Source organism: Leptodactylus fuscus, chromosome 2 (assembly GCF_031893055.1).
Source record: "Leptodactylus fuscus isolate aLepFus1 chromosome 2, aLepFus1.hap2, whole genome shotgun sequence".
Taxonomy (NCBI): domain Eukaryota; kingdom Metazoa; phylum Chordata; class Amphibia; order Anura; family Leptodactylidae; genus Leptodactylus; species Leptodactylus fuscus.
Genome location: NC_134266.1, coordinates 33,666,243 through 33,689,795, shown reverse-complemented (window position 1 = coordinate 33,689,795; position 23,553 = coordinate 33,666,243). Strand labels below are relative to the sequence as shown.

Sequence of the window (23,553 nt, the reverse complement as noted above, 5' to 3'; positions counted from 1 at the left end):
CCTAAAAAACAGAAATCTCCTAAATCCCATTCTGTGATCTATCTAGTACAAACATCAGACATACCATAGTAAAGCCCTGTGTCAATAAGCTGCACACAGGCCGGTATTGTGAGAGGTACAGGGTGACTCCACTGTATATACAATTACACCATATAGTGACCATAGACCAATATAGCCGTAGTCTTTCGAGATACAGAAGGGACTGGCCCTTTAAGCAGATGCCCAGGTCTAGACTTACAAATGATATGTAAATCACTGCCAGGGTGCAGTATATAGCTGTAATAAAGGAGAGGTATCGGGGAACAGAACTCTCTATGTAGGGAGTAATATATACAGTACTGTATGTGGAGAATACATTATATATACATATAGGGGGTGACAGTAGGTGAAGGGGAAAGGTAACATGTAACAAGGGGGAGATGTGATATATATGTGATGGATGGGTAATACATATGGGGGAGATTATATGGTGGACAGGCAACATATTTATGGGGACAAAAGATATATATACTACACAATGGTGTGTGTGTGTGTGTGTGTGTATGTGCGTGAGATAGGTGAAATGTATAGGTGATATGCATGAGGGATGCTATGTGAGATGCCTGGGGGTGCTGTATAGGCGATATCTATTGGTAAGGGGCGTGTGATACGTCCAGGGGTAGAGTATAGGTGATGTCTATTAAGTGGCTATGTGATATGCCTGGGGGTACCATATAGGTAATATGGATAGGGGGAGCTGTATGATATGCCTTGGGGTACTGTATAAGTGATATATATAGGGAGTGGCTGTGTTATATGCCCTGGGGTACAGTATAGGTGCTATCTATTAGGTGGCTATGTGATATGCCTGGGGGAAATGTATAGGCGATATGTATGTTGGGGGGGAGGGGGTGCTATCTATTGGGGACGGCTATGTGATATGCCTGAGGGTACTGTGTAGGTGATATGTATGTTGGGGGGAGTATGTGGGTATATGATAAGTCTGGGGGTAATGTATAGATGACATGTATTGGGTGTCTATGGGATATGCCAGGGAGTACAGTATAGGTAATATGTCTGCGGTAGCACATAGGTTATGGGGGTGAGAAGGGACAGATGATTTGGCGGGTGGGTATAGGTGGGGTGAGAAGGGACAGATGATTTGGCGGGTGGGTATAGGTGGGGTGAGAAGGGACAGATGATTTGGCGGGTGGGTATAGGTGGGGTGAGAAGGGACAGATGATTTGGCGGGTGGGTATAGGTGGGGTGAGAAGGGACAGATGATTTGGCGGGTGGGTATAGGTGGGGTGAGAAGGGACAGATGATTTGGCGGGTGGGTATAGGTGGGGTGAGAAGGGACAGATGATTTGGCGGGTGGGTATAGGTGGGGTGAGAAGGGACAGATGATTTGGCGGGTGGGTATAGGTGGGGTGAGAAGGGACAGATGATTTGGCGGGTGGGTATAGGTGGGGTGAGAAGGGACAGATGATTTGGCGGGTGGGTATAGGTGGGGTGAGAAGGGACAGATGATTTGGCGGGTGGGTATAGGTGGGGTGAGAAGGGACAGATGATTTGGCGGGTGGGTATAGGTGGGGTGAGAAGGGACAGATGATTTGGCGGGTGGGTATAGGTGGGGTGAGAAGGGACAGATGATTTGGCGGGTGGGTATAGGTGGGGTGAGAAGGGACAGATGATTTGGCGGGTGGGTATAGGTGGGGTGAGAAGGGACAGATGATTTGGCGGGTGGGTATAGGTGAGGTGCATCGGTATATAGGGGGCCGGTGGGTATAGGTGAGGTGCATCGGTATATAGGGGGCCGGTGGGTATAGGTGAGGTGCATCGGTATATAGGGGGCCGGTGGGTATAGGTGAGGTGCATCGGTATATAGGGGGCCGGTGGGTATAGGTGAGGTGCATCGGTATATAGGGGGCCGGTGGGTATAGGTGAGGTGCATCGGTATATAGGGGGCCGGTGGGTATAGGTGAGGTGCATCGGTATATAGGGGGCCGGTGGGTATAGGTGAGGTGCATCGGTATATAGGGGGCCGGTGGGTATAGGTGAGGTGCATCGGTATATAGGGGGCCGGTGGGTATAGGTGAGGTGCATCGGTATATAGGGGGCCGGTGGGTATAGGTGAGGTGCATCGGTATATAGGGGGCCGGTGGGTATAGGTGAGGTGCATCGGTATATAGGGGGCCGGTGGGTATAGGTGAGGTGCATCGGTATATAGGGGGCCGGTGGGTATAGGTGAGGTGCATCGGTATATAGGGGGCCGGTGGGTATAGGTGAGGTGCATCGGTATATAGGGGGCCGGTGGGTATAGGTGAGGTGCATCGGTATATAGGGGGCCGGTGGGTATAGGTGAGGTGCATCGGTATATAGGGGGCCGGTGGGTATAGGTGAGGTGCATCGGTATATAGGGGGCCGGTGGGTATAGGTGAGGTGCATCGGTATATAGGGGGCCGGTGGGTATAGGTGAGGTGCATCGGTATATAGGGGGCCGGTGGGTATAGGTGAGGTGCATCGGTATATAGGGGGCCGGTGGGTATAGGTGAGGTGCATCGGTATATAGGGGGCCGGTGGGTATAGGTGAGGTGCATCGGTATATAGGGGGCCGGTGGGTATAGGTGAGGTGCATCGGTATATAGGGGGCCGGTGGGTATAGGTGAGGTGCATCGGTATATAGGGGGCCGGTGGGTATAGGTGAGGTGCATCGGTATATAGGGGGCCGGTGGGTATAGGTGAGGTGCATCGGTATATAGGGGGCCGGTGGGTATAGGTGAGGTGCATCGGTATATAGGGGGCCGGTGGGTATAGGTGAGGTGCATCGGTATATAGGGGGCCGGTGGGTATAGGTGAGGTGCATCGGTATATAGGGGGCCGGTGGGTATAGGTGAGGTGCATCGGTATATAGGGGGCCGGTGGGTATAGGTGAGGTGCATCGGTATATAGGGGGCCGGTGGGTATAGGTGAGGTGCATCGGTATATAGGGGGCCGGTGGGTATAGGTGAGGTGCATCGGTATATAGGGGGCCGGTGGGTATAGGTGAGGTGCATCGGTATATAGGGGGCCGGTGGGTATAGGTGAGGTGCATCGGTATATAGGGGGCCGGTGGGTATAGGTGAGGTGCATCGGTATATAGGGGGCCGGTGGGTATAGGTGAGGTGCATCGGTATATAGGGGGCCGGTGGGTATAGGTGAGGTGCATCGGTATATAGGGGGCCGGTGGGTATAGGTGAGGTGCATCGGTATATAGGGGGCCGGTGGGTATAGGTGAGGTGCATCGGTATATAGGGGGCCGGTGGGTATAGGTGAGGTGCATCGGTATATAGGGGGCCGGTGGGTATAGGTGAGGTGCATCGGTATATAGGGGGCCGGTGGGTATAGGTGAGGTGCATCGGTATATAGGGGGCCGGTGGGTATAGGTGAGGTGCATCGGTATATAGGGGGCCGGTGGGTATAGGTGAGGTGCATCGGTATATAGGGGGCCGGTGGGTATAGGTGAGGTGCATCGGTATATAGGGGGCCGGTGGGTATAGGTGAGGTGCATCGGTATATAGGGGGCCGGTGGGTATAGGTGAGGTGCATCGGTATATAGGGGGCCGGTGGGTATAGGTGAGGTGCATCGGTATATAGGGGGCCGGTGGGTATAGGTGAGGTGCATCGGTATATAGGGGGCCGGTGGGTATAGGTGAGGTGCATCGGTATATAGGGGGCCGGTGGGTATAGGTGAGGTGCATCGGTATATAGGGGGCCGGTGGGTATAGGTGAGGTGCATCGGTATATAGGGGGCCGGTGGGTATAGGTGAGGTGCATCGGTATATAGGGGGCCGGTGGGTATAGGTGAGGTGCATCGGTATATAGGGGGCCGGTGGGTATAGGTGAGGTGCATCGGTATATAGGGGGCCGGTGGGTATAGGTGAGGTGCATCGGTATATAGGGGGCCGGTGGGTATAGGTGAGGTGCATCGGTATATAGGGGGCCGGTGGGTATAGGTGAGGTGCATCGGTATATAGGGGGCCGGTGGGTATAGGTGAGGTGCATCGGTATATAGGGGGCCGGTGGGTATAGGTGAGGTGCATCGGTATATAGGGGGCCGGTGGGTATAGGTGAGGTGCATCGGTATATAGGGGGCCGGTGGGTATAGGTGAGGTGCATCGGTATATAGGGGGCCGGTGGGTATAGGTGAGGTGCATCGGTATATAGGGGGCCGGTGGGTATAGGTGAGGTGCATCGGTATATAGGGGGCCGGTGGGTATAGGTGAGGTGCATCGGTATATAGGGGGCCGGTGGGTATAGGTGAGGTGCATCGGTATATAGGGGGCCGGTGGGTATAGGTGAGGTGCATCGGTATATAGGGGGCCGGTGGGTATAGGTGAGGTGCATCGGTATATAGGGGGCCGGTGGGTATAGGTGAGGTGCATCGGTATATAGGGGGCCGGTGGGTATAGGTGAGGTGCATCGGTATATAGGGGGCCGGTGGGTATAGGTGAGGTGTATCGGTATATAGGGGGCCGGTGGGTATAGGTGAGGTGTATCGGTATATAGGGGGCCGGTGGGTATAGGTGAGGTGTATCGGTATATAGGGGGCCGGTGGGTATAGGTGAGGTGTATCGGTATATAGGGGGCCGGTGGGTATAGGTGAGGTGTATCGGTATATAGGGGGCCGGTGGGTATAGGTGAGGTGTATCGGTATATAGGGGGCCGGTGGGTATAGGTGAGGTGTATCGGTATATAGGGGGCCGGTGGGTATAGGTGAGGTGTATGAGTATATAGGTGAGGTGTATCGGTATATAGGTGTGTATCAGTATATAGGTGAGGTGTATCGGTATATACAGTAGGTGAGGTGTATCAGTATATAGGGGGCTGGTGGGTATAGGTGAGGTGTATCGGTATATAGGTGAGGTGTATCGGTATATAGGTGAGGTGTATCGGTATATAGGTGAGGTGTATCGGTATATAGGTGAGGTGTATCGGTATATAGGTGAGGTGTATCGGTATATACAGTAGGTGAGGTGTATCAGTATATAGGGGGCTGGTGGGTATAGGTGAGGTGTATCGGTATACAGGTGAGGTGTATCGGTATACAGGTGAGGTGTATCGGTATACAGGTGAGGTGTATCGGTATACAGGTGAGGTGTATCGGTATACAGGTGAGGTGTATCGGTATACAGGTGAGGTGTATGGGTATACAGGTGAGGTGTATGGGTATACAGGTGAGGTGTATGGGTATACAGGTGAGGTGTATGGGTATACAGGTGAGGTGTATGGGTATACAGGTGAGGTGTATGGGTATACAGGTGAGGTGTATGGGTATACAGGTGAGGTGTATGGGTATACAGGTGAGGTGTATGGGTATACAGGTGAGGTGTATGGGTATACAGGTGAGGTGTATGGGTATACAGGTGAGGTGTATGGGTATACAGGTGAGGTGTATGGGTATACAGGTGAGGTGTATGGGTATACAGGTGAGGTGTATGGGTATACAGGTGAGGTGTATGGGTATACAGGTGAGGTGTATGGGTATACAGGTGAGGTGTATCGGTATACAGGTGAGGTGTAGGAGTATATAGGTGAGGTGTATCAGTATATAGGTGAGGTGTATCAGTATATAGGTGAGGTGTAGGAGTATATAGGTGAGGTGTATCGGTATATAGGTGAGGTGTATCGGTATATAGGTGAGGTGTATCGGTATATAGGTGAGGTGTATCGGTATATAGGTGAGGTGTAGGAGTATATAGGTGAGGTGTAGGAGTATATAGGTGAGGTGTATCAGTATATAGGTGAGGTGTATCAGTATATAGGTGAGGTGTAGGAGTATATAGGTGAGGTGTAGGAGTATATAGGTGAGGTGTATCAGTATATAGGTGAGGTGTATCAGTATATAGGTGAGGTGTATCAGTATATAGGTGAGGTGTATCAGTATATAGGTGAGGTGTATGAGTATATAGGTGAGGTGTATGAGTATATAGGTGAGGTGTAGGAGTATATAGGTGAGGTGTAGGAGTATATAGGTGAGGTGTAGGAGTATATAGGTGAGGTGTAGGAGTATATAGGTGAGGTGTAGGAGTATATAGGTGAGGTGTAGGAGTATATAGGTGAGGTGTAGGAGTATATAGGTGAGGTGTAGGAGTATATAGGTGAGGTGTAGGAGTATATAGGTGAGGTATATCAGTATATAGGTGAGGTGTAGGAGTATATAGGTGAGGTGTATGAGTATATAGGTGAGGTGTATGAGTATATAGGTGAGGTGTATGAGTATATAGGTGAGGTGTAGGAGTATATAGGTGAGGTGTAGGAGTATATAGGTGAGGTGTATGAGTATATAGGTGAGGTGTATGAGTATATAGGTGAGGTATATCAGTATATAGGTGAGGTGTAGGAGTATATAGGTGAGGTGTATGAGTATATAGGTGAGGTATATCAGTATATAGGTGAGGTGTAGGAGTATATAGGTGAGGTATATCAGTATATAGGTGAGGTGTAGGAGTATATAGGTGAGGTATATCAGTATATAGGTGAGGTGTATGAGTATATAGGTGAGGTGTATGAGTATATAGGTGAGGTATATCAGTATATAGGTGAGGTGTAGGAGTATATAGGTGAGGTGTAGGAGTATATAGGTGAGGTATATCAGTATATAGGTGAGGTGTAGGAGTATATAGGGGGCTGCAGGCACGTAGTACCGCGGCACAGATGTCACCGGCCTTGGGCCTGACAGCACCAGTGACAGCTCAGCGCCACGTCTGACAGCTCCACCCGACAGCCCAGGCGTCCGCTCCCCAGGCCCCGCTCACTCTCCCCCGGGGTACCCACCGTCCGAGCAGCAGGGCACAGACCGCCAGCAGCAGCAGCGCCAGGAGCACCACGGAGAGGATGGGCATGGCGCCTACCCGGGAACCCCGGCCACCGACACCGGCCGACCGGCGCCTGAAGCTGTCACACCGATCCGGGAGAGCATGGAGGTCCCTCCTCCTCCGGGTGGGAGGGAGGGAGAGGCCGCTACTATCCCGGGAACAGGAAGTGAGAGGGGGCCGAGCACAGCGGCATCATGTGAGGCGGAGGAGGCTTGTGTGCGCCCTCCTGTGTGTGTGCCGGGTAATGCAGCCTGACAGCCGGAGCTCTTGTATGGAAACCAAGACTCACATTGTCATATTGTTTTTGTACCGGTCGATAATCGATATGATCGTCCGTCCATACCAACCTTAGGGACCGATCCACGATATTAGCAGGCAGATGGCGTCCCATTCTCCAGATAGCAATGGTGGATCCCCATATTGTAGGGCAGTTATGGCTTATCCTGTGGCTATACCCATAAATCCCAATACCGCTTTGGGCTATGTTCACAAATGTGTTGGAGTCTGTCTGAAATTGTGGATGAAATATTCGGTGAGAAGAGAACGGACACCCGACATACCACATTAGGGTCAATGAGGTCCCTTGGGATCCGTTGTCGTCCATCAGTAGACGGATTGGTTGCATTGTAATCCATTCTTCTGGTTTTATGACCATAAAGAGATTGGGCAATCATGTGATTACATCGTTGAAATCCGTCCACAAGAACAATGAATAGGTGAACCCCAAAAAAACAGCAGTTATACACGTCCAATAAACCCCATTGGCCATAATAATGGGGCCCATCCTTTAAAAACTGAAACCGGCCCTGCTCCCTTACTGGACTCAGGTTCAGGACCTTTTGTGCCGGGTTCTCAGCATTTGCCTCCCTCTATCCCCTAAAACCTATCTCCTTAATCTCCCTCCACTGAAACTGCGCAAGCCGGCCCTGCGACTTTTTCTATTTCTTCTCACTTCTGCCCGGTGTTTGATTGCTAAATATTGGCGTCAGTCAGCACCCCCATCCCTGGAGGAGTTATACTGCAGGATCAGGAATGCACGCTCCCTGGAATACCTAACAGCCGTGCTTAACGATGAGGAGGAGCGGTTTCACGCCGTTTGGGACCTGTGGGACTCGTTCTGGGCCACCCAGCCTCTGTAATTCCACCGCCTTCTGGAACTTCTGGTTTTTTCTCCCTCCCTTTCCCCAGCCTTGTCTTGTCTGGTTTGTGTTTGTCTTCCCTGTCTCCCCTTTTCTTTTTGTTTCTACCTAGTTTACCATTTGTAATTTCGTCATTTTCTATTGTACTGTTCTTTGTGATCTCCTCTGGCTTGGTAGACATGTTGTGTTTCTTTATTGTTACAAATTTTCATAAATAAACAATTTAAAAAAAAAACAACTGAAACCGGTAGACGAAAAAGTCCAATTTTTGGGCAGAAACTGGGACAGAGTCTCCAATGGAGTCTCTGGTACAGATGTGAACATAGCCCTAGCAAGTGCAGACACTGGTGACACGGCCCGGTGTGCGGCCACCGCCATATTAGGTGTCTTAATCCTGAAGGATACGATAAACAAGTGTTGGCTGATCAGCTGTGTGTAGTGTAATGCCACTGACTAACCTACTGACAGCTAAGTTATGTGCTCTCCTCCAGAGCACCGACCTCCTGCCTATGATCCAAAGGAAGTCAAACTCAATATGGGTCAGTGTGCTATCCAGGAAAAACCCAGAGCACACTGAACCACGCCATGGTCATCTACATGGGGCCTTAGTCCAACAGTCTCCAAAGCTCCTATAGGAGTGGTTTCACATCTGCGTTCCATATTCCTTTCGGGGAGTCCACATGGGAGTCCTTGAATGGAAACCTATACGCATTAAAAAGTGGTTAGCTAAGAAACCACATGGACCCCATAGACTATAATGGGGTTCGTGTGGTTTCCGCACGAAACATGCAGAAAGAAAAGTGCTGCTTGGCTTTTAACCCATAGTAGAAAGGATGAAAGCTATAGGGAACTGGCAGAGAAAGCTGGAGGTGAAGTTGTTTGTACTGCTGCTTGCAGCACTTTTCTCTCCGCATGATTCGTGTGGAAACCACATGGACCCCAGTATAGTCTATGGGGTCCATGTGGTTTCTTAGCGAACCACTTTTTAATGCATATAGGTTTCCGTTTAGGGGGTCCCCAAGCAATTTATAGCATGTTTCATTCACAATCCCCAATCGATGTGAAGCAGCAGTCCGCTGATCCTGCACGCATGCTTGGCTTTTCCTATAGCTTCCATAGAATAGGATTCATGCATGGCCACGCTTCCAGTTGGAATTGGAGAAACTGCTCCCTGCTAGGTGAATTTTGGAAGTTGTGACCTTTGCTATCTGTTTCACCCATGGGGATCCGGCAGAGAACGCTGGAGGTGAAGTTGTTTATTTTGGCTGCTGTGGTTTGCAGAAGAAGACGACAGAATCTCCCAGATGGAAGTTCTGCATGGTGTTTGTCCCATGTGACCCCTGCGTAATGAAGCCCATAGAGGATGGTGCCCTCCAGAGAGCTGTTAGTGACTCTTATACGACTATTTTGCCCATAATAAGTTATGTTAAAAGACAGTGAAGGGCGGGATCACACCTGCGCCCGGTCTCCGCTTTGTGGGTTTCCGTCTTCTGCCTGAGAAACTAGACAGGAGACAGAAACCCGGCAGTCAGTGTCCGCCCGTGAGCATCTTCCGGTCTCTGCGGCGAAACAGTTTTTTCTTTTACCCAGACACAAAGTCCCGCATGTCCGACTTTGTATCCAGTTTAAAAAACCCGGTTTTGCTGCAGAAGACGCTCACGGGCGGACACTTTACAAACCCATTCAAGTGAATGGGTTTGAAAACTGACTGCCGGTTTCTGTCTTTTGTCCAGTTTCTCAGGCAGAAGATGGCAACCTGCAAAGCGGAGACTGGGCTCAGGTGTGAACCCGCCCTCAGCTTACCACTATGTTTGGGGCCACTACATTACCGCCATGTCTTCTACAGCTGGCATTTAGCTTCTTCAACATAGACATCTCGTATCTGTCCATTTCTGCATTTGACTATTAAAAGGTTAATCCCATTTTAGCAAATTGCTGCCAAGATGGAAATAAATGTTCTTAAGTCCAGACTGTTAGGGCCAGAAGCTGCTCGACTTTGTTCCCCTAACCCCATGGAGGTGAATGGGAGCTATGAAAACAGTGGAGCACAGCGAAGCTAAAGTGTTTCTGTGGCTCCCATTCGTCTCTATGGAAGTTACGGGAACAGAGTCGAACAGCAATGCTTGGCCTTTCCCATAAATTGCGCCCCAGGACTTATGCACAGTGAAAAACCCTTTAGAGAACATATACTATACCAGAGAAGAGTCCAATAATATCAGGGACATGCAGATGAAGCGGAGCATAGTACACGTCTCCTATAATGGAGACCACATTTTTGGACAATTGTAGGAAACTATTTGTAGGATTCAATATTTACCTCTTAAAGGAAACCTGTCGTATAAACCTGGGACAAGTTCTTATAGACACCTTCGCTTGAAAAAGGCATGACTTGGACTTGTACTCCAGACGAGCGAGTACTGTTCGGATCAGCCGATCCGAACAGCAGGCTCCATAGAAATGAATGGATGCACCTGGTACTTCCGCTTTGACGCGTGCCGGCTACGTCCATTCATTTCTATGCGAGCGTGCTGTTCGGATCGGCTGATCGGCTCATCTCTACTCCAGACACCCATATTTTAGACATTTATGGCGTCTGCACAGGACCACCTTTGGGACCACCCTATAAATGATATCAGTCTATCCATAACCATGCATTGTGCTGCATTACTTACAAGCAGAGCTTGAGTCAATCCAAGCAGCCCATAGAGGAGAAGAATACGCCTCACATGTAGATTACTAATCCAAAATTAAAGATCAACTGTATTAGTTAGGATTTTATTGCCTAAGAAGGAAACCGTTGTATAAGAGGGATTAATGCCTTATACACAGCTGTATTACAGCATTATTCTAGGGAACAATAGAGGTTGTAGGGCCTTAGTGCACCTCTGCACGTCTCCAATGTCATATGTGGCATGCGCTACTGGTTGTTATATTACTATAGATGCACTGCCTCAATAATAATCTGTATAGAGGACCCATGCATACTTCCATATATGCCAATTTGTTACTGTATTTCCAAACCCGGCCAATTGCATCAATTCTTTGTTAAAAAAAAAAAAAAAAATCTATCGATCCACAGTATCTATCTCATATCTATCTATCTATCTATCTATCTATCTATCTATCTATCTATCTATCTATCTATCTATCTATCTAATGTATCCATCTACCATATATACTCAAGTATAAGCAGAATTTTTCAGCACAGTTTTTGTGCTGAAAAAGCCCGCCTCGGCTTATACTCGAGTCAAGCAAAAAAAAAATTTTTTTATTTTTTTTGGGGTGTGTGTGTGGGGGGGTGTCTGTGACCAGCCGCAATAGTAATGTATAGAATCTCCCATATAATAGTGAAAAAATAAAAAAGCAGCTTTAAAAAATATAATAAAAAAATAAAGTAAATAAGAGTTCTAAATCCCTCCTTTCCCTAGAATACATATAAAAGTAGAGAATGACTGTGATACACAAACACATTAGGTATCCCTGTGTGTGACAGTGCCCGGTCTACTGAATATAGGGGATCTGCAGTGCTCCTGTTCCATCGGGAAGGGGTTAATAGGAGCACTGCAGATACCCTATATTCAGCCAGACTGAATTCCAAGTGGGGGGAAAAAAACAGTCCTCAAGCTCAGGGAAGGGACAGACAGACAACCAAAACACCCCCTCCCCTTCCCCAGCAACTACTGCACCCAAAAACTCCGACCATTTTAATTTTGGTCATTTTCCAGTAGCTGCTGCATTTCCCCCCTCGGCTTATACTCGAGTCAATAAGTTTTCCCAGTTTTTTGTGATAAAATTGGGGGCCTCGGCTTATATTCGGCTCGGCTTATACTCGAGTATATACGATATCTATCTATACTATCTCATCTCTCCCCCATGGATATGCAGGGGTCACCACCATGTTACACAGCACATCGCAGTGATATACAACATAGCTTTGCTATGGAGATCACTTTTGTAGATTTAAAGAAAACTATTTTGAAGTCTTCTATAAATGAGGCAGTGGGTGCACTGGGGGCAGGCCTTCAGCCCTGGGAGTACTGCTCACGTAGCATGGGTGATGTCATAGCAAGGGGAGGCCCCGTCCCCAGTGCACCAACCGCTTCACTTACATAAGAATGCCAAGTTGTTTTTCTCTAATCCAAAATACAGTGACAAACAACACTATGTACGGTAGGTAACGTACGTCACTGTAATGTGCTCTGTAACATGGTGAGGACCATTGAATATACTTGGGCAGGTGATAAGGCTTACTTTAACAAATTTACAATGAATGGAGGTAAAAAGCGCTCGTCATCTACCTATACCTCTCATATCAGTCAACTCAAGCCATGTATGAGATCTTTCTCCAGAAGAAAGAAAACTGTGTCTCTACTGCCCCCTGTAGGTTGTCACCCTGTCCCAGATGTAGTATAGCAGGTTACAGTCATATATCTGGAGGTCAACAAATAAAAATTCCAGTAATTGCAAAGTGTAACAGCAATAAGGCATCATGTGCATGAATGGATAATGGGTGCAAGTTGGATAAGACTGTAATGCAGGGCCCACAGACTTCTAGGAGGGCCTATATTGTATGTGCGTTTCAGTACCTTAAAGGTTTTTCTCCACATCCAAGAAATAAGTAACATAAGGCTAGGATTGCTGTGCTCCATCTTCCTGTGCCCCACTGATCCAAGAAGTAGGTCGCTGAGGCCTGGCACGAAGTCGGCGTTCCAAAACATCCCAAAGGTGTTCTATAGGATTCAAGTCAGACTCTGTGCAGGCCGGTCCATTACAGAGATGTTATTGTGGTGTAACCCCTCCGCCACAGGCCGTGCAGTATGAACAGGTGCTCCATCGTGTTGTAAGATACAATCGCCATCCCCGAATTGCTCTTCAACAGTGGGAAGCAAGAAGGTGTTTAAAACATCAATGTAGGCCTGTGCTGTGATAGTGCCACGCAAAACAACAGGGGGTGCAAGCCCCCTCCATGAAAAACACCACCACACCATAACACCACCGCCTCCGAATTTTACTGTTGGCACTACACACGCTGGAGATGATGTTCACCGGGCATTCGCCATACCCACACCCTGCCATCGGATCGCCACATTGTGTACCGTGATTCGTCACTCCACACAACGTTTTTCCACCATTCAATCGTCCAATGTTTACGCTCCCTACACCAAGCGAGGCGTCATTTAGCATTGACCTGTGTGATGTGTGGCACCCAATCACCTAACCACGTTCAAAGTCTGTGAGTTCCGCGGAGCGCCCCATTCTGCTCTCTCACGATGTCTAATGTCTACTGAGGTCGCTGATATGGAGTACCTGGCAGTAGGTGGCAGCACAATGCACATAATATGAAAAATGTATGTTTTTGGGGGTGTCTGGATACTTTTGATCACATAGTGTATTACAGATGTCACGAGAGTAATGGACATTCAATAACGGGAGTGTGAACCTACCCTTACTTAGGATTTTGTCAGGGGTGAGTAACGATTTTACATATATAAAGGACATGTGAAAGCAAAGTCCTACTGGAGTTTATAATGCTGCAACAGGAATATTTTACAGGTTTTTCTCTATCCCTATGGCTATGATTAAGGATTCTTCCGAAACACATCAGTCTGGCTGTGTTACAGCACCTTGTCCATGTGAACACACTTTTCACGATGCATTAGAAGAATAAAGGCTACGTTTTCTACATCTACGTTCCGGCTGGATCTACTTTATTGCTGGGAGTATCTGTTTGCCTCAAGCCGGAGAGGCTGGAATCCGTGCCAAGCACTGCAGATTTGGGAGTGGAACCTGGACATTTGAGGAATTTCTCCTGGAGGGCTGAGTATACTTTTTCCTTCTCCGTTGATATCACCATATGTAAGAACAGGGGTGGTCAGAGGAAGACAACCTCTTAAAGGGATTCTACCATTAAACTACTTTTTTTCTAATTACCACGTTGGAATAACCTTAAGAAAGGCTATTCATCTCCTACCTTTAGATGTGGTCTCCGACCGCGCCGTTCCGTAGAAATACCGGTTTTAACCGGTATGCAAATGAGCTCTCCGCAGCAATGAGGGCGGGCCCCAGCACTAAAAGGCCAATGAGCGCATCCCCATTGCTGCCCGAGAGCGCTTTCCTGCGCCGTGTCCTTCTTCTGCAGCAACTCCGCCTCTTCTGGCTTCTCTTGCTCTTGTAGTTCTATACAGGAGCATAGAGAGGCCACCCCAAAATGGGCGCCGGCTCCTGTATTGAACTGCAAGAGCGGCTACCCAAAAATGGGCGCCGGCCTGCAGCCATTTTGGGTGGCCTCGCTATGCTCCTGTATAGAACTACAAGAGCAAGAGAAGCCAGAAGAGGCGGAGTTGCTGCAGAAGAAGGCGGCGGAGCAGGAAAGAGCTCTGTGCAGCAACGGGGACGCGCTCATCGGTGTTTCAGCGCTGGGGCCCGCCCTCATTGCTTCGGAGAGCTCATTTGCATACTGGTTAAAACCGGTATTTCTACGGAACGGCGCAGCGGAGACCACGTCTAAAGGTAGGAGACGAATAGCCTTTCTTAAGGCTATTCCAACGTGTTCATTAGAAAAAAAGGGTAGTTTAATGGTAGAATCCCTTTAATGACACGGATCTTTGTTATTTAAAGGGGGTTATCCAGTTTCTAACATTGATGGCCTGTCCTTAGGATAGGTCATGAATATTAGATCTGTGGGGGTCTGACACTGATACACAGACGGTGCAGTTAGTGGTATTGTATACATACCGTGAGCCACGCTGCTCAGCCGGTGATAGGCATTTCCTATGTATCGAGACAGGGTACACAAGTAGAGACCAGACGGGAGTTGTGGTATGAGCATCTCTTCTTTTAAGCAAATGAGCCATTTGGCAAAGATTTCCCCTCCATAGAGAACGGTTATTATTTTTTTCAACTGGCCCTCTGTTATACCAAGTTACATTACAGGGGTCATCCAGCTTTTAAAAAAAGATGTGCTCTGCATATTTTTACATAGGCAAGGGTCTAACTGCCGGGATCCCCACAGATCAGCTGTTTCCCAATGCAGAGCTCACACTTGTATTAGCAGCCATAGTGAGTGCTACAACAGTTCTCCAATTCAAGTCTATAGGACAACCGCTGCAGCTCGCACCTGCACAAGGAACCAGCTGATCTGCAGGGTCCAGCCAGTCTGATCCCCTCAAATTTAAAATCAAAATCCTTTCTTCAATTTTAAAAAGCTGGATAGCTTCTTTAAAGGGATTCTACCATTAAAATCATATTTTTTCTGACATACGTAGGAAGAGCCTTAAGAAAGGCTATTCTTCTCCTACCTTTAGAAGTCTTCTCCGCGTCACCGTTCGGTAGAAATCCCGGTTTTCGTCTGTATGCAAATTAGTTCTCTCACAGAACTGGGGGCGGGGCCCTAGCGCTCAAGAAGTACTGGGGGCGTCTCCAATGCTGCGAGAGAACTCTCCAGTGCCGCCTCCATCTTCTGGAGCTGGGTTTCAATCTTCTAGGCCTCGGACCGAGCCGACTGCACATGCTCGGGCCACAAGAAAATGGCTGCTTACACAGTAAGCTGGTGCAAGCGGCCATTTTCTCGTGGCCTGGGCATGTGGAGTCGGCTCTGCCCAAGGCCCGAGGCCTTGAAGATTGAAACCCAGCTCTGGAAGAAGACACGAACAGAGGCCGCTCCTGAAGAAGGTGGAGGCGGCGCTGGAGAGTTCTCTTGCAGCATTGGGGACGCCCCCAGTGCTGTTTGAGTGCTGTGGACCGCCCCCAGTGCTGTGAGAGAACTCATTTCCATACAGACGAAAACCGGGATTTCTACCGAATGGTGGCACGGAGAAGACATCTAGAGGTAGGAGAAGAATAACCTTTCTTAAGGCTATTCCTATGTGTTAGTGAGAAAAAAAAGTGATTTTAATAGTAGAATCCCTTTCAAAAAGAACACACAAGTGACATGAGATAAGGACAGATCTAAAAATGAGACAACAATTGAGAACCACAATATGAGAAATTTTTTTCAGTTTAAAAACCATTTGCTGCAGAGAACATAATACAATGATTTTTTTTTTGTCATGCGCAGGAATCAATCCGGCTCTTTGCTGCCATAACATAAAAATATGGACTAATAATAATAATAATAATACCGACACAAGGTGCAACATACAAACTGTGTCCCATTGTTCACAGCTCTTCAAAGTGAACTTTGTAGGATCCTAGAGAAATCCTCAGGGAGGTCAACACTGTACGGTTAGGAAAAGAAGACTTTAAAAATAGTCTGTGGTCTGACTATCATAACTCGGTGTGAGTGAAGTCAGTCCGTGGAGGTTCACTAGGTTTCATGAAGATGCCTTCCATTACTTTCCAGTAGTTATGTGGACTTGCGTAGGTCATGCCATGCACTTCTCTCTGTCCATTTATAGGACGCCCGTATTGTTCTCCTGTGACAGACAGCAGTACGTTTGTTGACACGTGCTTGAACCTCACCTCCTCGTCCCGCTGCCAGAATTCGCCATTGCAGAGCACAGTCCAGTCATCTAAGATATCTCCTTCACCATCGTCTCCAAATGCACTGACCTCCTGCCAATGGAGATAGAAATATGGCAGTCATTATGTACCGTACTATACAAACCTGTATGCCAGATGATAACATATGGTGGAAACACAAGTGCCAGCACAGTAGCCAAACTTTGTGGAGGGGACCAATATTGGATGTCAGAAAAAAGATACCTACTGCAGCTTCAAAATAATAGGATTATTTTAATTTATATTATCCAATTATTAATATTGTATAAATAATAGTATATATAGATTCTTACATATTTACTACCATAGATAGGATCCCTTTAAGAACCTAGGGACTGACTATCATTGGATACCCTTTTTTAGTCCCCAACACGTAGGAATAGCCTTAAGAAAGGCTATTCTTCTCCTACCTTTAGATGTCTTCTCCGCGCCGCCGTTTGGTAGAAATCCCTGTCTTCTTTGGTATGCAAATGAGTTATCCCGCAGCACTGGGGGCGGTCCTCAGCGCTCAAACAGCACTGGGGGCGTCCCCAATGCTGCGAGAGAACTCTCCAGCGCCGCCTCCATCTTCTTCTGGAACAGCCTCTCCCTGTGTCTTCTTTCGCCCTGGGTTTCAATCCTCTAGGCCTCGAGCAGAGCCAACTGCGCATGCCAAGAAGATTGAAACCCAGCACAGAAGAAGACGCAAGAAGAGGCCATTCAAGCAGAAGATGGAAGCGGCGCTGGAGAGTTCTCTCACAGCATTGAGGACGCCCCCAGTGCTGCGAGAAACTCATTTGCATACCGAAGAAAACCCGGATTTCTACCGAACGGCGACGCAGAGAAGACATCTTAAGGTAGGAGAAGAATAGCCTTTCTTAAGGCTATTCCTTCATGTTAGTCAGAAAAAAGGGTATCCAATGATCAGATCCCTTTAATGAATTAGAAGATCATTACTGCTTCAGACTGACCATGACTGGCAGCCATTTATGAAGGAGATCGGAGCAGAAGTCAGTGGTTTGGCCTACCAACTCCCACAGCCCAGGACAGCACCAAAGAGCCTTGAAACAACAGAGACTTGCTGCTAAGAATACAGTGTCTGAAAATCAGTCTCTTTAAGACAGTTGTCGGTGCAACCAGATTACTGAAGGCACAGGAGTGACGAGAAAAAGCTCAGTTAAGACCTAAAGGACACTTCACTTCTCTGCCAACCATATTTTGTAAAACATTAGCTGGACTAGGCCTTCACACTCACCTGGTTTCCTGACAATGGAGATGTGAAGTGATGGCTGTGTAGATTTCGTCCAGTATTGACGTGTGTAAGACGAATAGATTGTCCACATTTAACCAATGTTCCCCTTTCACAAACTGTCAATGTCTTTCCGCGGATTCGCCAGTAACTGTTGCCGTCATCTGCTGCCGTAACGCCGGTCACTGACTGCTGCCCACTGCCTGCGAGGAGAAGATATCGGACAATCACGTCAGACATTTATATCAAAGAAAAGCCATATACACATTACAAATAAAGCTGAAGCTTCGGCTACAGAGACAACAGAGGGTCTCCTCTACTTCGTTGTATCCTAGGGGGTCAAAATGAAACTCTATTCACTTATATTACTGCAATTATAGGGGTTGTCCAGGATAAATATATATATATATATATATATATATATATATATATATATATATATATATATATTTCTTTTAATTAGGCCGGCATAGGTGAAAAACTCACCCCCAAAAAACACCATTCACCTGTCCTCACTGCCTATCCTGAGAAGAGGCGCTTCTCTACTGCAATGTGAATTGAGTCCGACCACCGCCAAGCGAGCCCTTGCTGGACAGAAAAAGAAAAATCTGTTCACTTCAATGGAAGCTCCAGAGGTAGACGGGTGCTGAACTTTGGCTATATTTGGCACTCTAATCGAAATGAATGGGAGCTTGTAAGCATCTCATCCAGCACCAGCGCGCCTACATCATGCCTGGCTGTGGTTGAGCTGAATTCACACCAGAATGTGCTCCATTTCTACAAGCTGCATTGTGTGCGATCCGAAAGTGAATGGTCTACGCCAAACAACCAGACCCGACCTGACTTGCTACTTTGAACTACTCTTTCATTTGCTCCAGCTCTGAAAAATCTCCGCCGTTGCGTATGCCAGCCAAAAAGGGTCCAGGTATACCGGATTCAGGTATATTCTAACCACCTCTAAGGGCTCGTTCACACGGGGCAAGAGGGGGCAGATTCTGACGCCGAATCCACCCCCTCACAATAGAGGTCTATGTAGACCATGAGCTGCCCTTTCTTCAGGCGGATTCCGCAGCTGAGTCTGCCACGGCGTCCGCCTTGCGACAGCACCCTCAGGACTAGGCCTATTCACTTGGGCCTACTCCGGAGCGGGAGGCTGCGACTGTCGCCATTTTGTCCTATTCTGACACGGCATCCCACATCAAAATCAAGACCAAAATACGCGTTCCCGTGCCCCGTGTGAACTAGCCCTAAGGCCAGCCACAGGCAGACATGTTCTGGTCAGGAATAACAATGGGTGTGTCGGCCACATTCACTGGCTGGACAGCGGCTCAGCCATACAGACATGCAGAGTCCATTCCGCTGCCCTGACGCCAGTAAACGCCCAAACACGACCTTCTGAAACGGCCCTCAGGCTCTCTCTTCACATCCCAATGTATGGCCTATACATTGGAGATATAGGAATGCAGGGCTGGGCAATTCATTTAATTAAATTAACCCTTTCTCGACGCAGCCATAACTTGTTAACTTTTCCCTTCACACATCTGTATGTGGATTTAATTTGTGCGGGACAAACTGCACTTCGTAATGGCGCCATTTACTATTCGGTATGATTTACTGGGAACCATGAAAAGAAATGAAATTGGAGTGGAATTGGAGAAAAGCTGCGTCCATGCGACTTTCTTACAGGCTTTATTTTTATGGCATTCAGAGCCAAAAATGATGTGGCATTCTCTATATGGGAAAATGATTGGTATGTGTTTGTAGACTGGGACGTTTTCAGACGCAAGGATGTATAATTTATGTTTTTTTGTTTGTTTTTTATTGCAAATCTAGGGAAGATTAGAAATTTTAGGGGTTTTTTTTGTGTTTTTAAAAACTTCTTGAACATGCAATCTTTTGAATGCATTTCCTTTAGACTTCTATACGAATCTACTGCAGCCTATTGGGTATGTGCTCCGACAATGACTGGCGCTATGCTGGCTACAACATCCATGTACATCATTGCCCAGAGGTAATTCCTGCACGACACTGTATCCGTTTACTACATGTCTGTCATAATACTGGGGACTGAATACTAAGATTGGTCCTATATATAGTATATTGTCAGTCCTTGCAGATTCGGTCCCAAATGATAGATATTCACTGATATCTCCTAGGATGTTAGAGGGCAGGGGATTTTTTTTGGGGGGGGACAAAAGATTTACCAATAATAAGATGGCCAGATACTTCCGCTACCACCTGCTGTGCCAGCGATTGCCTGGTGTGAAGCCGTAAACCACAAGTGTAAGTTCATATGAATGACATTACTATTAATAACATGAAAGATTTCCTGTTTGCAACAACAACTTCTATTTCACTTTCCACCAGACAATCTACAGAAACAATCTATGGGGGATAAAACAAACCATGGCTGTGCTGCGGGCCTGTCACTATGTAATGTGCTTACTTTCCATATTAAGCATCTACACCTTACACCCCTCTGTCTCATGTCCCTAAACCTTGGAAATAGATGATCCAGGTATTGAGCTGTCCTATCATAGACAATGCAGCTCATACTCTGGGAAGTTGCCAATAAGAGGTTCTCTCATCAAAATAACCCCTATACATATGCCCTATTAAGGTACATGTATGTAAAAGGGTCCAATCGGTCCATATGCCATATTAAAAAGTGCATATAGATGGGACCTGTATCTATCTGACATTTATGGTATATCCTGTGGCTACGCCAAGGCCCCATGCACAAGACCAAGTGTCCTGTCTCATACGGGGTTGAGTTTGCACTTGAATACACTCAGATGACTCCTGAAGTGACATCCGAGCAGATTCTGTGATGTACCTACCTCTATGGGGGCTTCCAATAGGACCTGCTCTATGTTCATCAGATTGGAACGGACCACTGGATGCCCCTCGGACAAGCATCGGTCTGCACTTGCGGGTCAGGCAAGTTGGATTTCCTATAGATATCCCAAACATGTCCCAGATGGGAATACCCCTTCAGATTTCTGACACGGTTTATAGATATGTCCTCTGAAGTACATACAAACATGGAGTCACGTGACCCACGTCTTTCAGTTAGCAACAAGGTTATAGGACATAGGACACATGCCAGGAAAATACACAACTCCTATCTATTAACTGACTGAATAGGACTTGCTGGAATAAATCGTATTACTATGGTTTGTGCTGTGGCTAATACTCTCTATATATCAGGGGTCCTCAAACTTTTTAAACAGTGGGCCGGAGGCAGAGCAGGTCGCACAGACATCAGTAGCGGTGCCCTCCAATAGGTAAAGTGAAGTGCGCTCCATGGCCTGGCCCGAGCTCCCCAGGAGCTTCATTATAAATGCACGCCTGCCAGAGTTGCTGGCGGGGCCAGACAGAAGTGCTTGGTGGGCCACATGTGGCCCACGGGCCGCAGTTTGTATATTGTAGTGCTGGCCCCAGGAACTGCATCTCTTCTGATATATGGCTTCCAGTGGCCGAAAAAGCCAATTGGTGCAGGGTGGCCTAAACCAGGGAAGTGGAGCTTTTCTGGAAAAAAAAAAAAAAAGCTGCCATATTTCCCAACCCTGGATAACCCCTTTAAAGGGGCTCTATCAGCAAAATCATGCTGATCGAGCCCCACATATGCGTGCATAGCCTTTAAAAAGGCTATTCAGGCACCCCAAACGTTATATTAAACAAATCCCCTCCCCCCCCGTTTTAAAATTCCCTAAAAAAGAATGTTATCTACTTATGGATCGTGCACGCTGGGCGGGCATTCAGGGTGTGTCTTCTTCCTCCAATGTCCTCCGGTGCTCGCGAGCGGACACGGATATAAAAAAATGGCCTGGGCGCATGCGCAGTAGCATGCGGCTTCTACTACGGCTACTGCGCAGGCGCCCAGGCCATTTTTTTTTATATCAGTGTCCGCTCGCGAGCGCCGGAGGAGGACGTCGGAGGAAGAAGAGGCGTGGATGAAGACGACGGCGCACCCTGAATGCCCGCCCAGCGTGCACGATCCGTAAGTAGATAACATTCTGTTTTAGGGTATTATTTTAAAACGGGGGGTAGTTTAATATAACATTTAAGGTGCCTGAATAGCCTTTTTAAAGGCTATTCACGCATATGTGGGGCTCTATCAGCATGATTTTGCTGATAGAGCCCCTTTAAAGCCTCCTGCTCATAAGGGATTACAGTCTAGAAAATCCATTTCATATATCAGCCAGATTTCTTGAACCAAGTCCAGAGACCCAGACTCCAAGAATCAAAGTGCTCTATGATGCTAAGTGTCCCTGCCTCCCCACAGCTCTACCGAAATGTGCAAATTAGCTCTTTGATGTAATGAGGATGTTGCCATTTACCTTCTTTAGAGCAACAGCAACGCCCTCATTGCACCAAAGAGCTCAATTACACATTTACAAAAACAGCGATATCTCAGCAGTGTAGGCGCCGATTCTAAGGAAAAAAAAAAACATTCAGTGATCTCTCAGCAGTGTAGGCACCGATTCAGATGGCCCTAAACCTATAATTGCAAGGACTGGTCTGTGCTGTATCATACAGCGGAGACCTGGTGGTAATTCCCAAACTGATCAACGTCATTATCCCGAATGCCTTGGTCAAGAACGAAGACAGAGCAGGAGGGGAAAAAAAAAGTCAAAAGAGACAAACCACTATTTTTCCACTATTTAGCCTTCCCCCAAAAAAAGTTGGATAAAGAGCGACTAAAAAAAATGAGACATTAAAGGGGTATTCCCACGTCGCATACTCACCAGTCTTTGTGCTGTAAACTCTTCTTTCTTCCGGCTTTGTTGCGTCATTGGTGGGCGGGGTTACATATGCAAAGCCAGCGGCGAGATGCCGCCGGCCCTGCGTGCGCGCTCATAGACCAGTCTAGCCTTCACAATGCGAATACAGACCCGACATCCAAAACAAAAATGGTAATGGCAGGAAGGGGAACCGTATGGCACTGGGTCTCTATATGGCGGACATACTGGCACAGGATTCAGCGACATCCACCTGTCTTATGGCACAACTACGCGCATGCGCGACCACTTCTCCATTGAGACATGGGACCCCCATTCTCATGATGAGTGGAGATCCGAATGGTGACACCCCTGTAACCAGATAGGGGGCGCTCCTCCATGGTATCTGTATCTAACTTCATTCCCAATAAGATCTGCCACCTCAGACCCCGGCTCACCTGATCCGTATCTGACGTCATGGGAGTGCAGGCGGACGTTGTGCTTGGTGTTGAGCAGCTTCACCACAGAGCCGCACGTCACTACGGAGAGCTCAGAGGCAAAGCCATAAGGAAACAATAGCGGCGTGATGAAGAGGAGGAAAGAGCCCGCTCCGTCCTGAGCCTTCATCATCACTCACTCACCGGCTAAGGGGAGCTGCTAAAGCCTAGTAGGCTAAAGGACTTCCGGTGACGTCGTGACCATGTGATCAGCCTCTGGTGTGGGCGGAGCTATGCCGGACAGTGCTGAGTTACACAGGAAGAGAAGGCTGCAGTGAAGGAAGAGTCTAGAATGGAGTTGCTGGAGGGAAGACCTACCAGGAGCAACTCCAATGTAGACTGTTCAGTACTGAGGTGACTAGAATGGAGTTGCTAATAGGAGCTGCCGCCAGAAACTCCAATCTAGTCACCTCACTACAGGAGCAGCTAGAATGGAGTGTCTATAGGAAGGAGCCAGAACTGGCCAAGAGAGACATTGTATATGTATATGGTTATCAATAAGAATATAGGAAATACACATTCCTGGACACATTCTGAAATTTCCCCAATGTGGGACTATTAAAGGATTATCTTATCTTATAGATACATATGGCACTGATAGATATATATATATATATATATATATATATA

At 47.6% G+C, this 23,553-nt stretch overlaps 2 protein-coding genes across 2 annotated transcripts in view; both read right to left on the bottom strand.

Moving 5' to 3' along the window:
• BLTP2 (bridge-like lipid transfer protein family member 2) overlaps window positions 1–6,982 on the bottom strand; it is a 56,613-nt gene extending 49,631 nt beyond the window's left edge. Inside the window, exon 1 of the mRNA XM_075263571.1 lies at window positions 6,796–6,982. Coding sequence (XP_075119672.1) covers window positions 6,796–6,863 — 68 coding nt within the window. The 5' untranslated portion in view covers window positions 6,864–6,982. The remainder of the gene's footprint in view (window positions 1–6,795) is intronic.
• Window positions 6,983–15,954: 8,972 nt separating this feature from the next.
• SDF2 (stromal cell derived factor 2) lies at window positions 15,955–23,104 on the bottom strand. Its single transcript, XM_075262601.1, has 3 exons — window positions 22,885–23,104; window positions 17,709–17,905; window positions 15,955–16,528 (listed from the first exon to the last, which is right to left on the bottom strand). The coding sequence occupies exons 1-3, from the start codon at window positions 23,054–23,056 to the stop codon at window positions 16,241–16,243; spliced, it is 657 nt and encodes a 218-aa protein (XP_075118702.1). The 5' UTR covers window positions 23,057–23,104; the 3' UTR covers window positions 15,955–16,240.
• Between the last annotated feature and the right edge of the window lie 449 nt (window positions 23,105–23,553).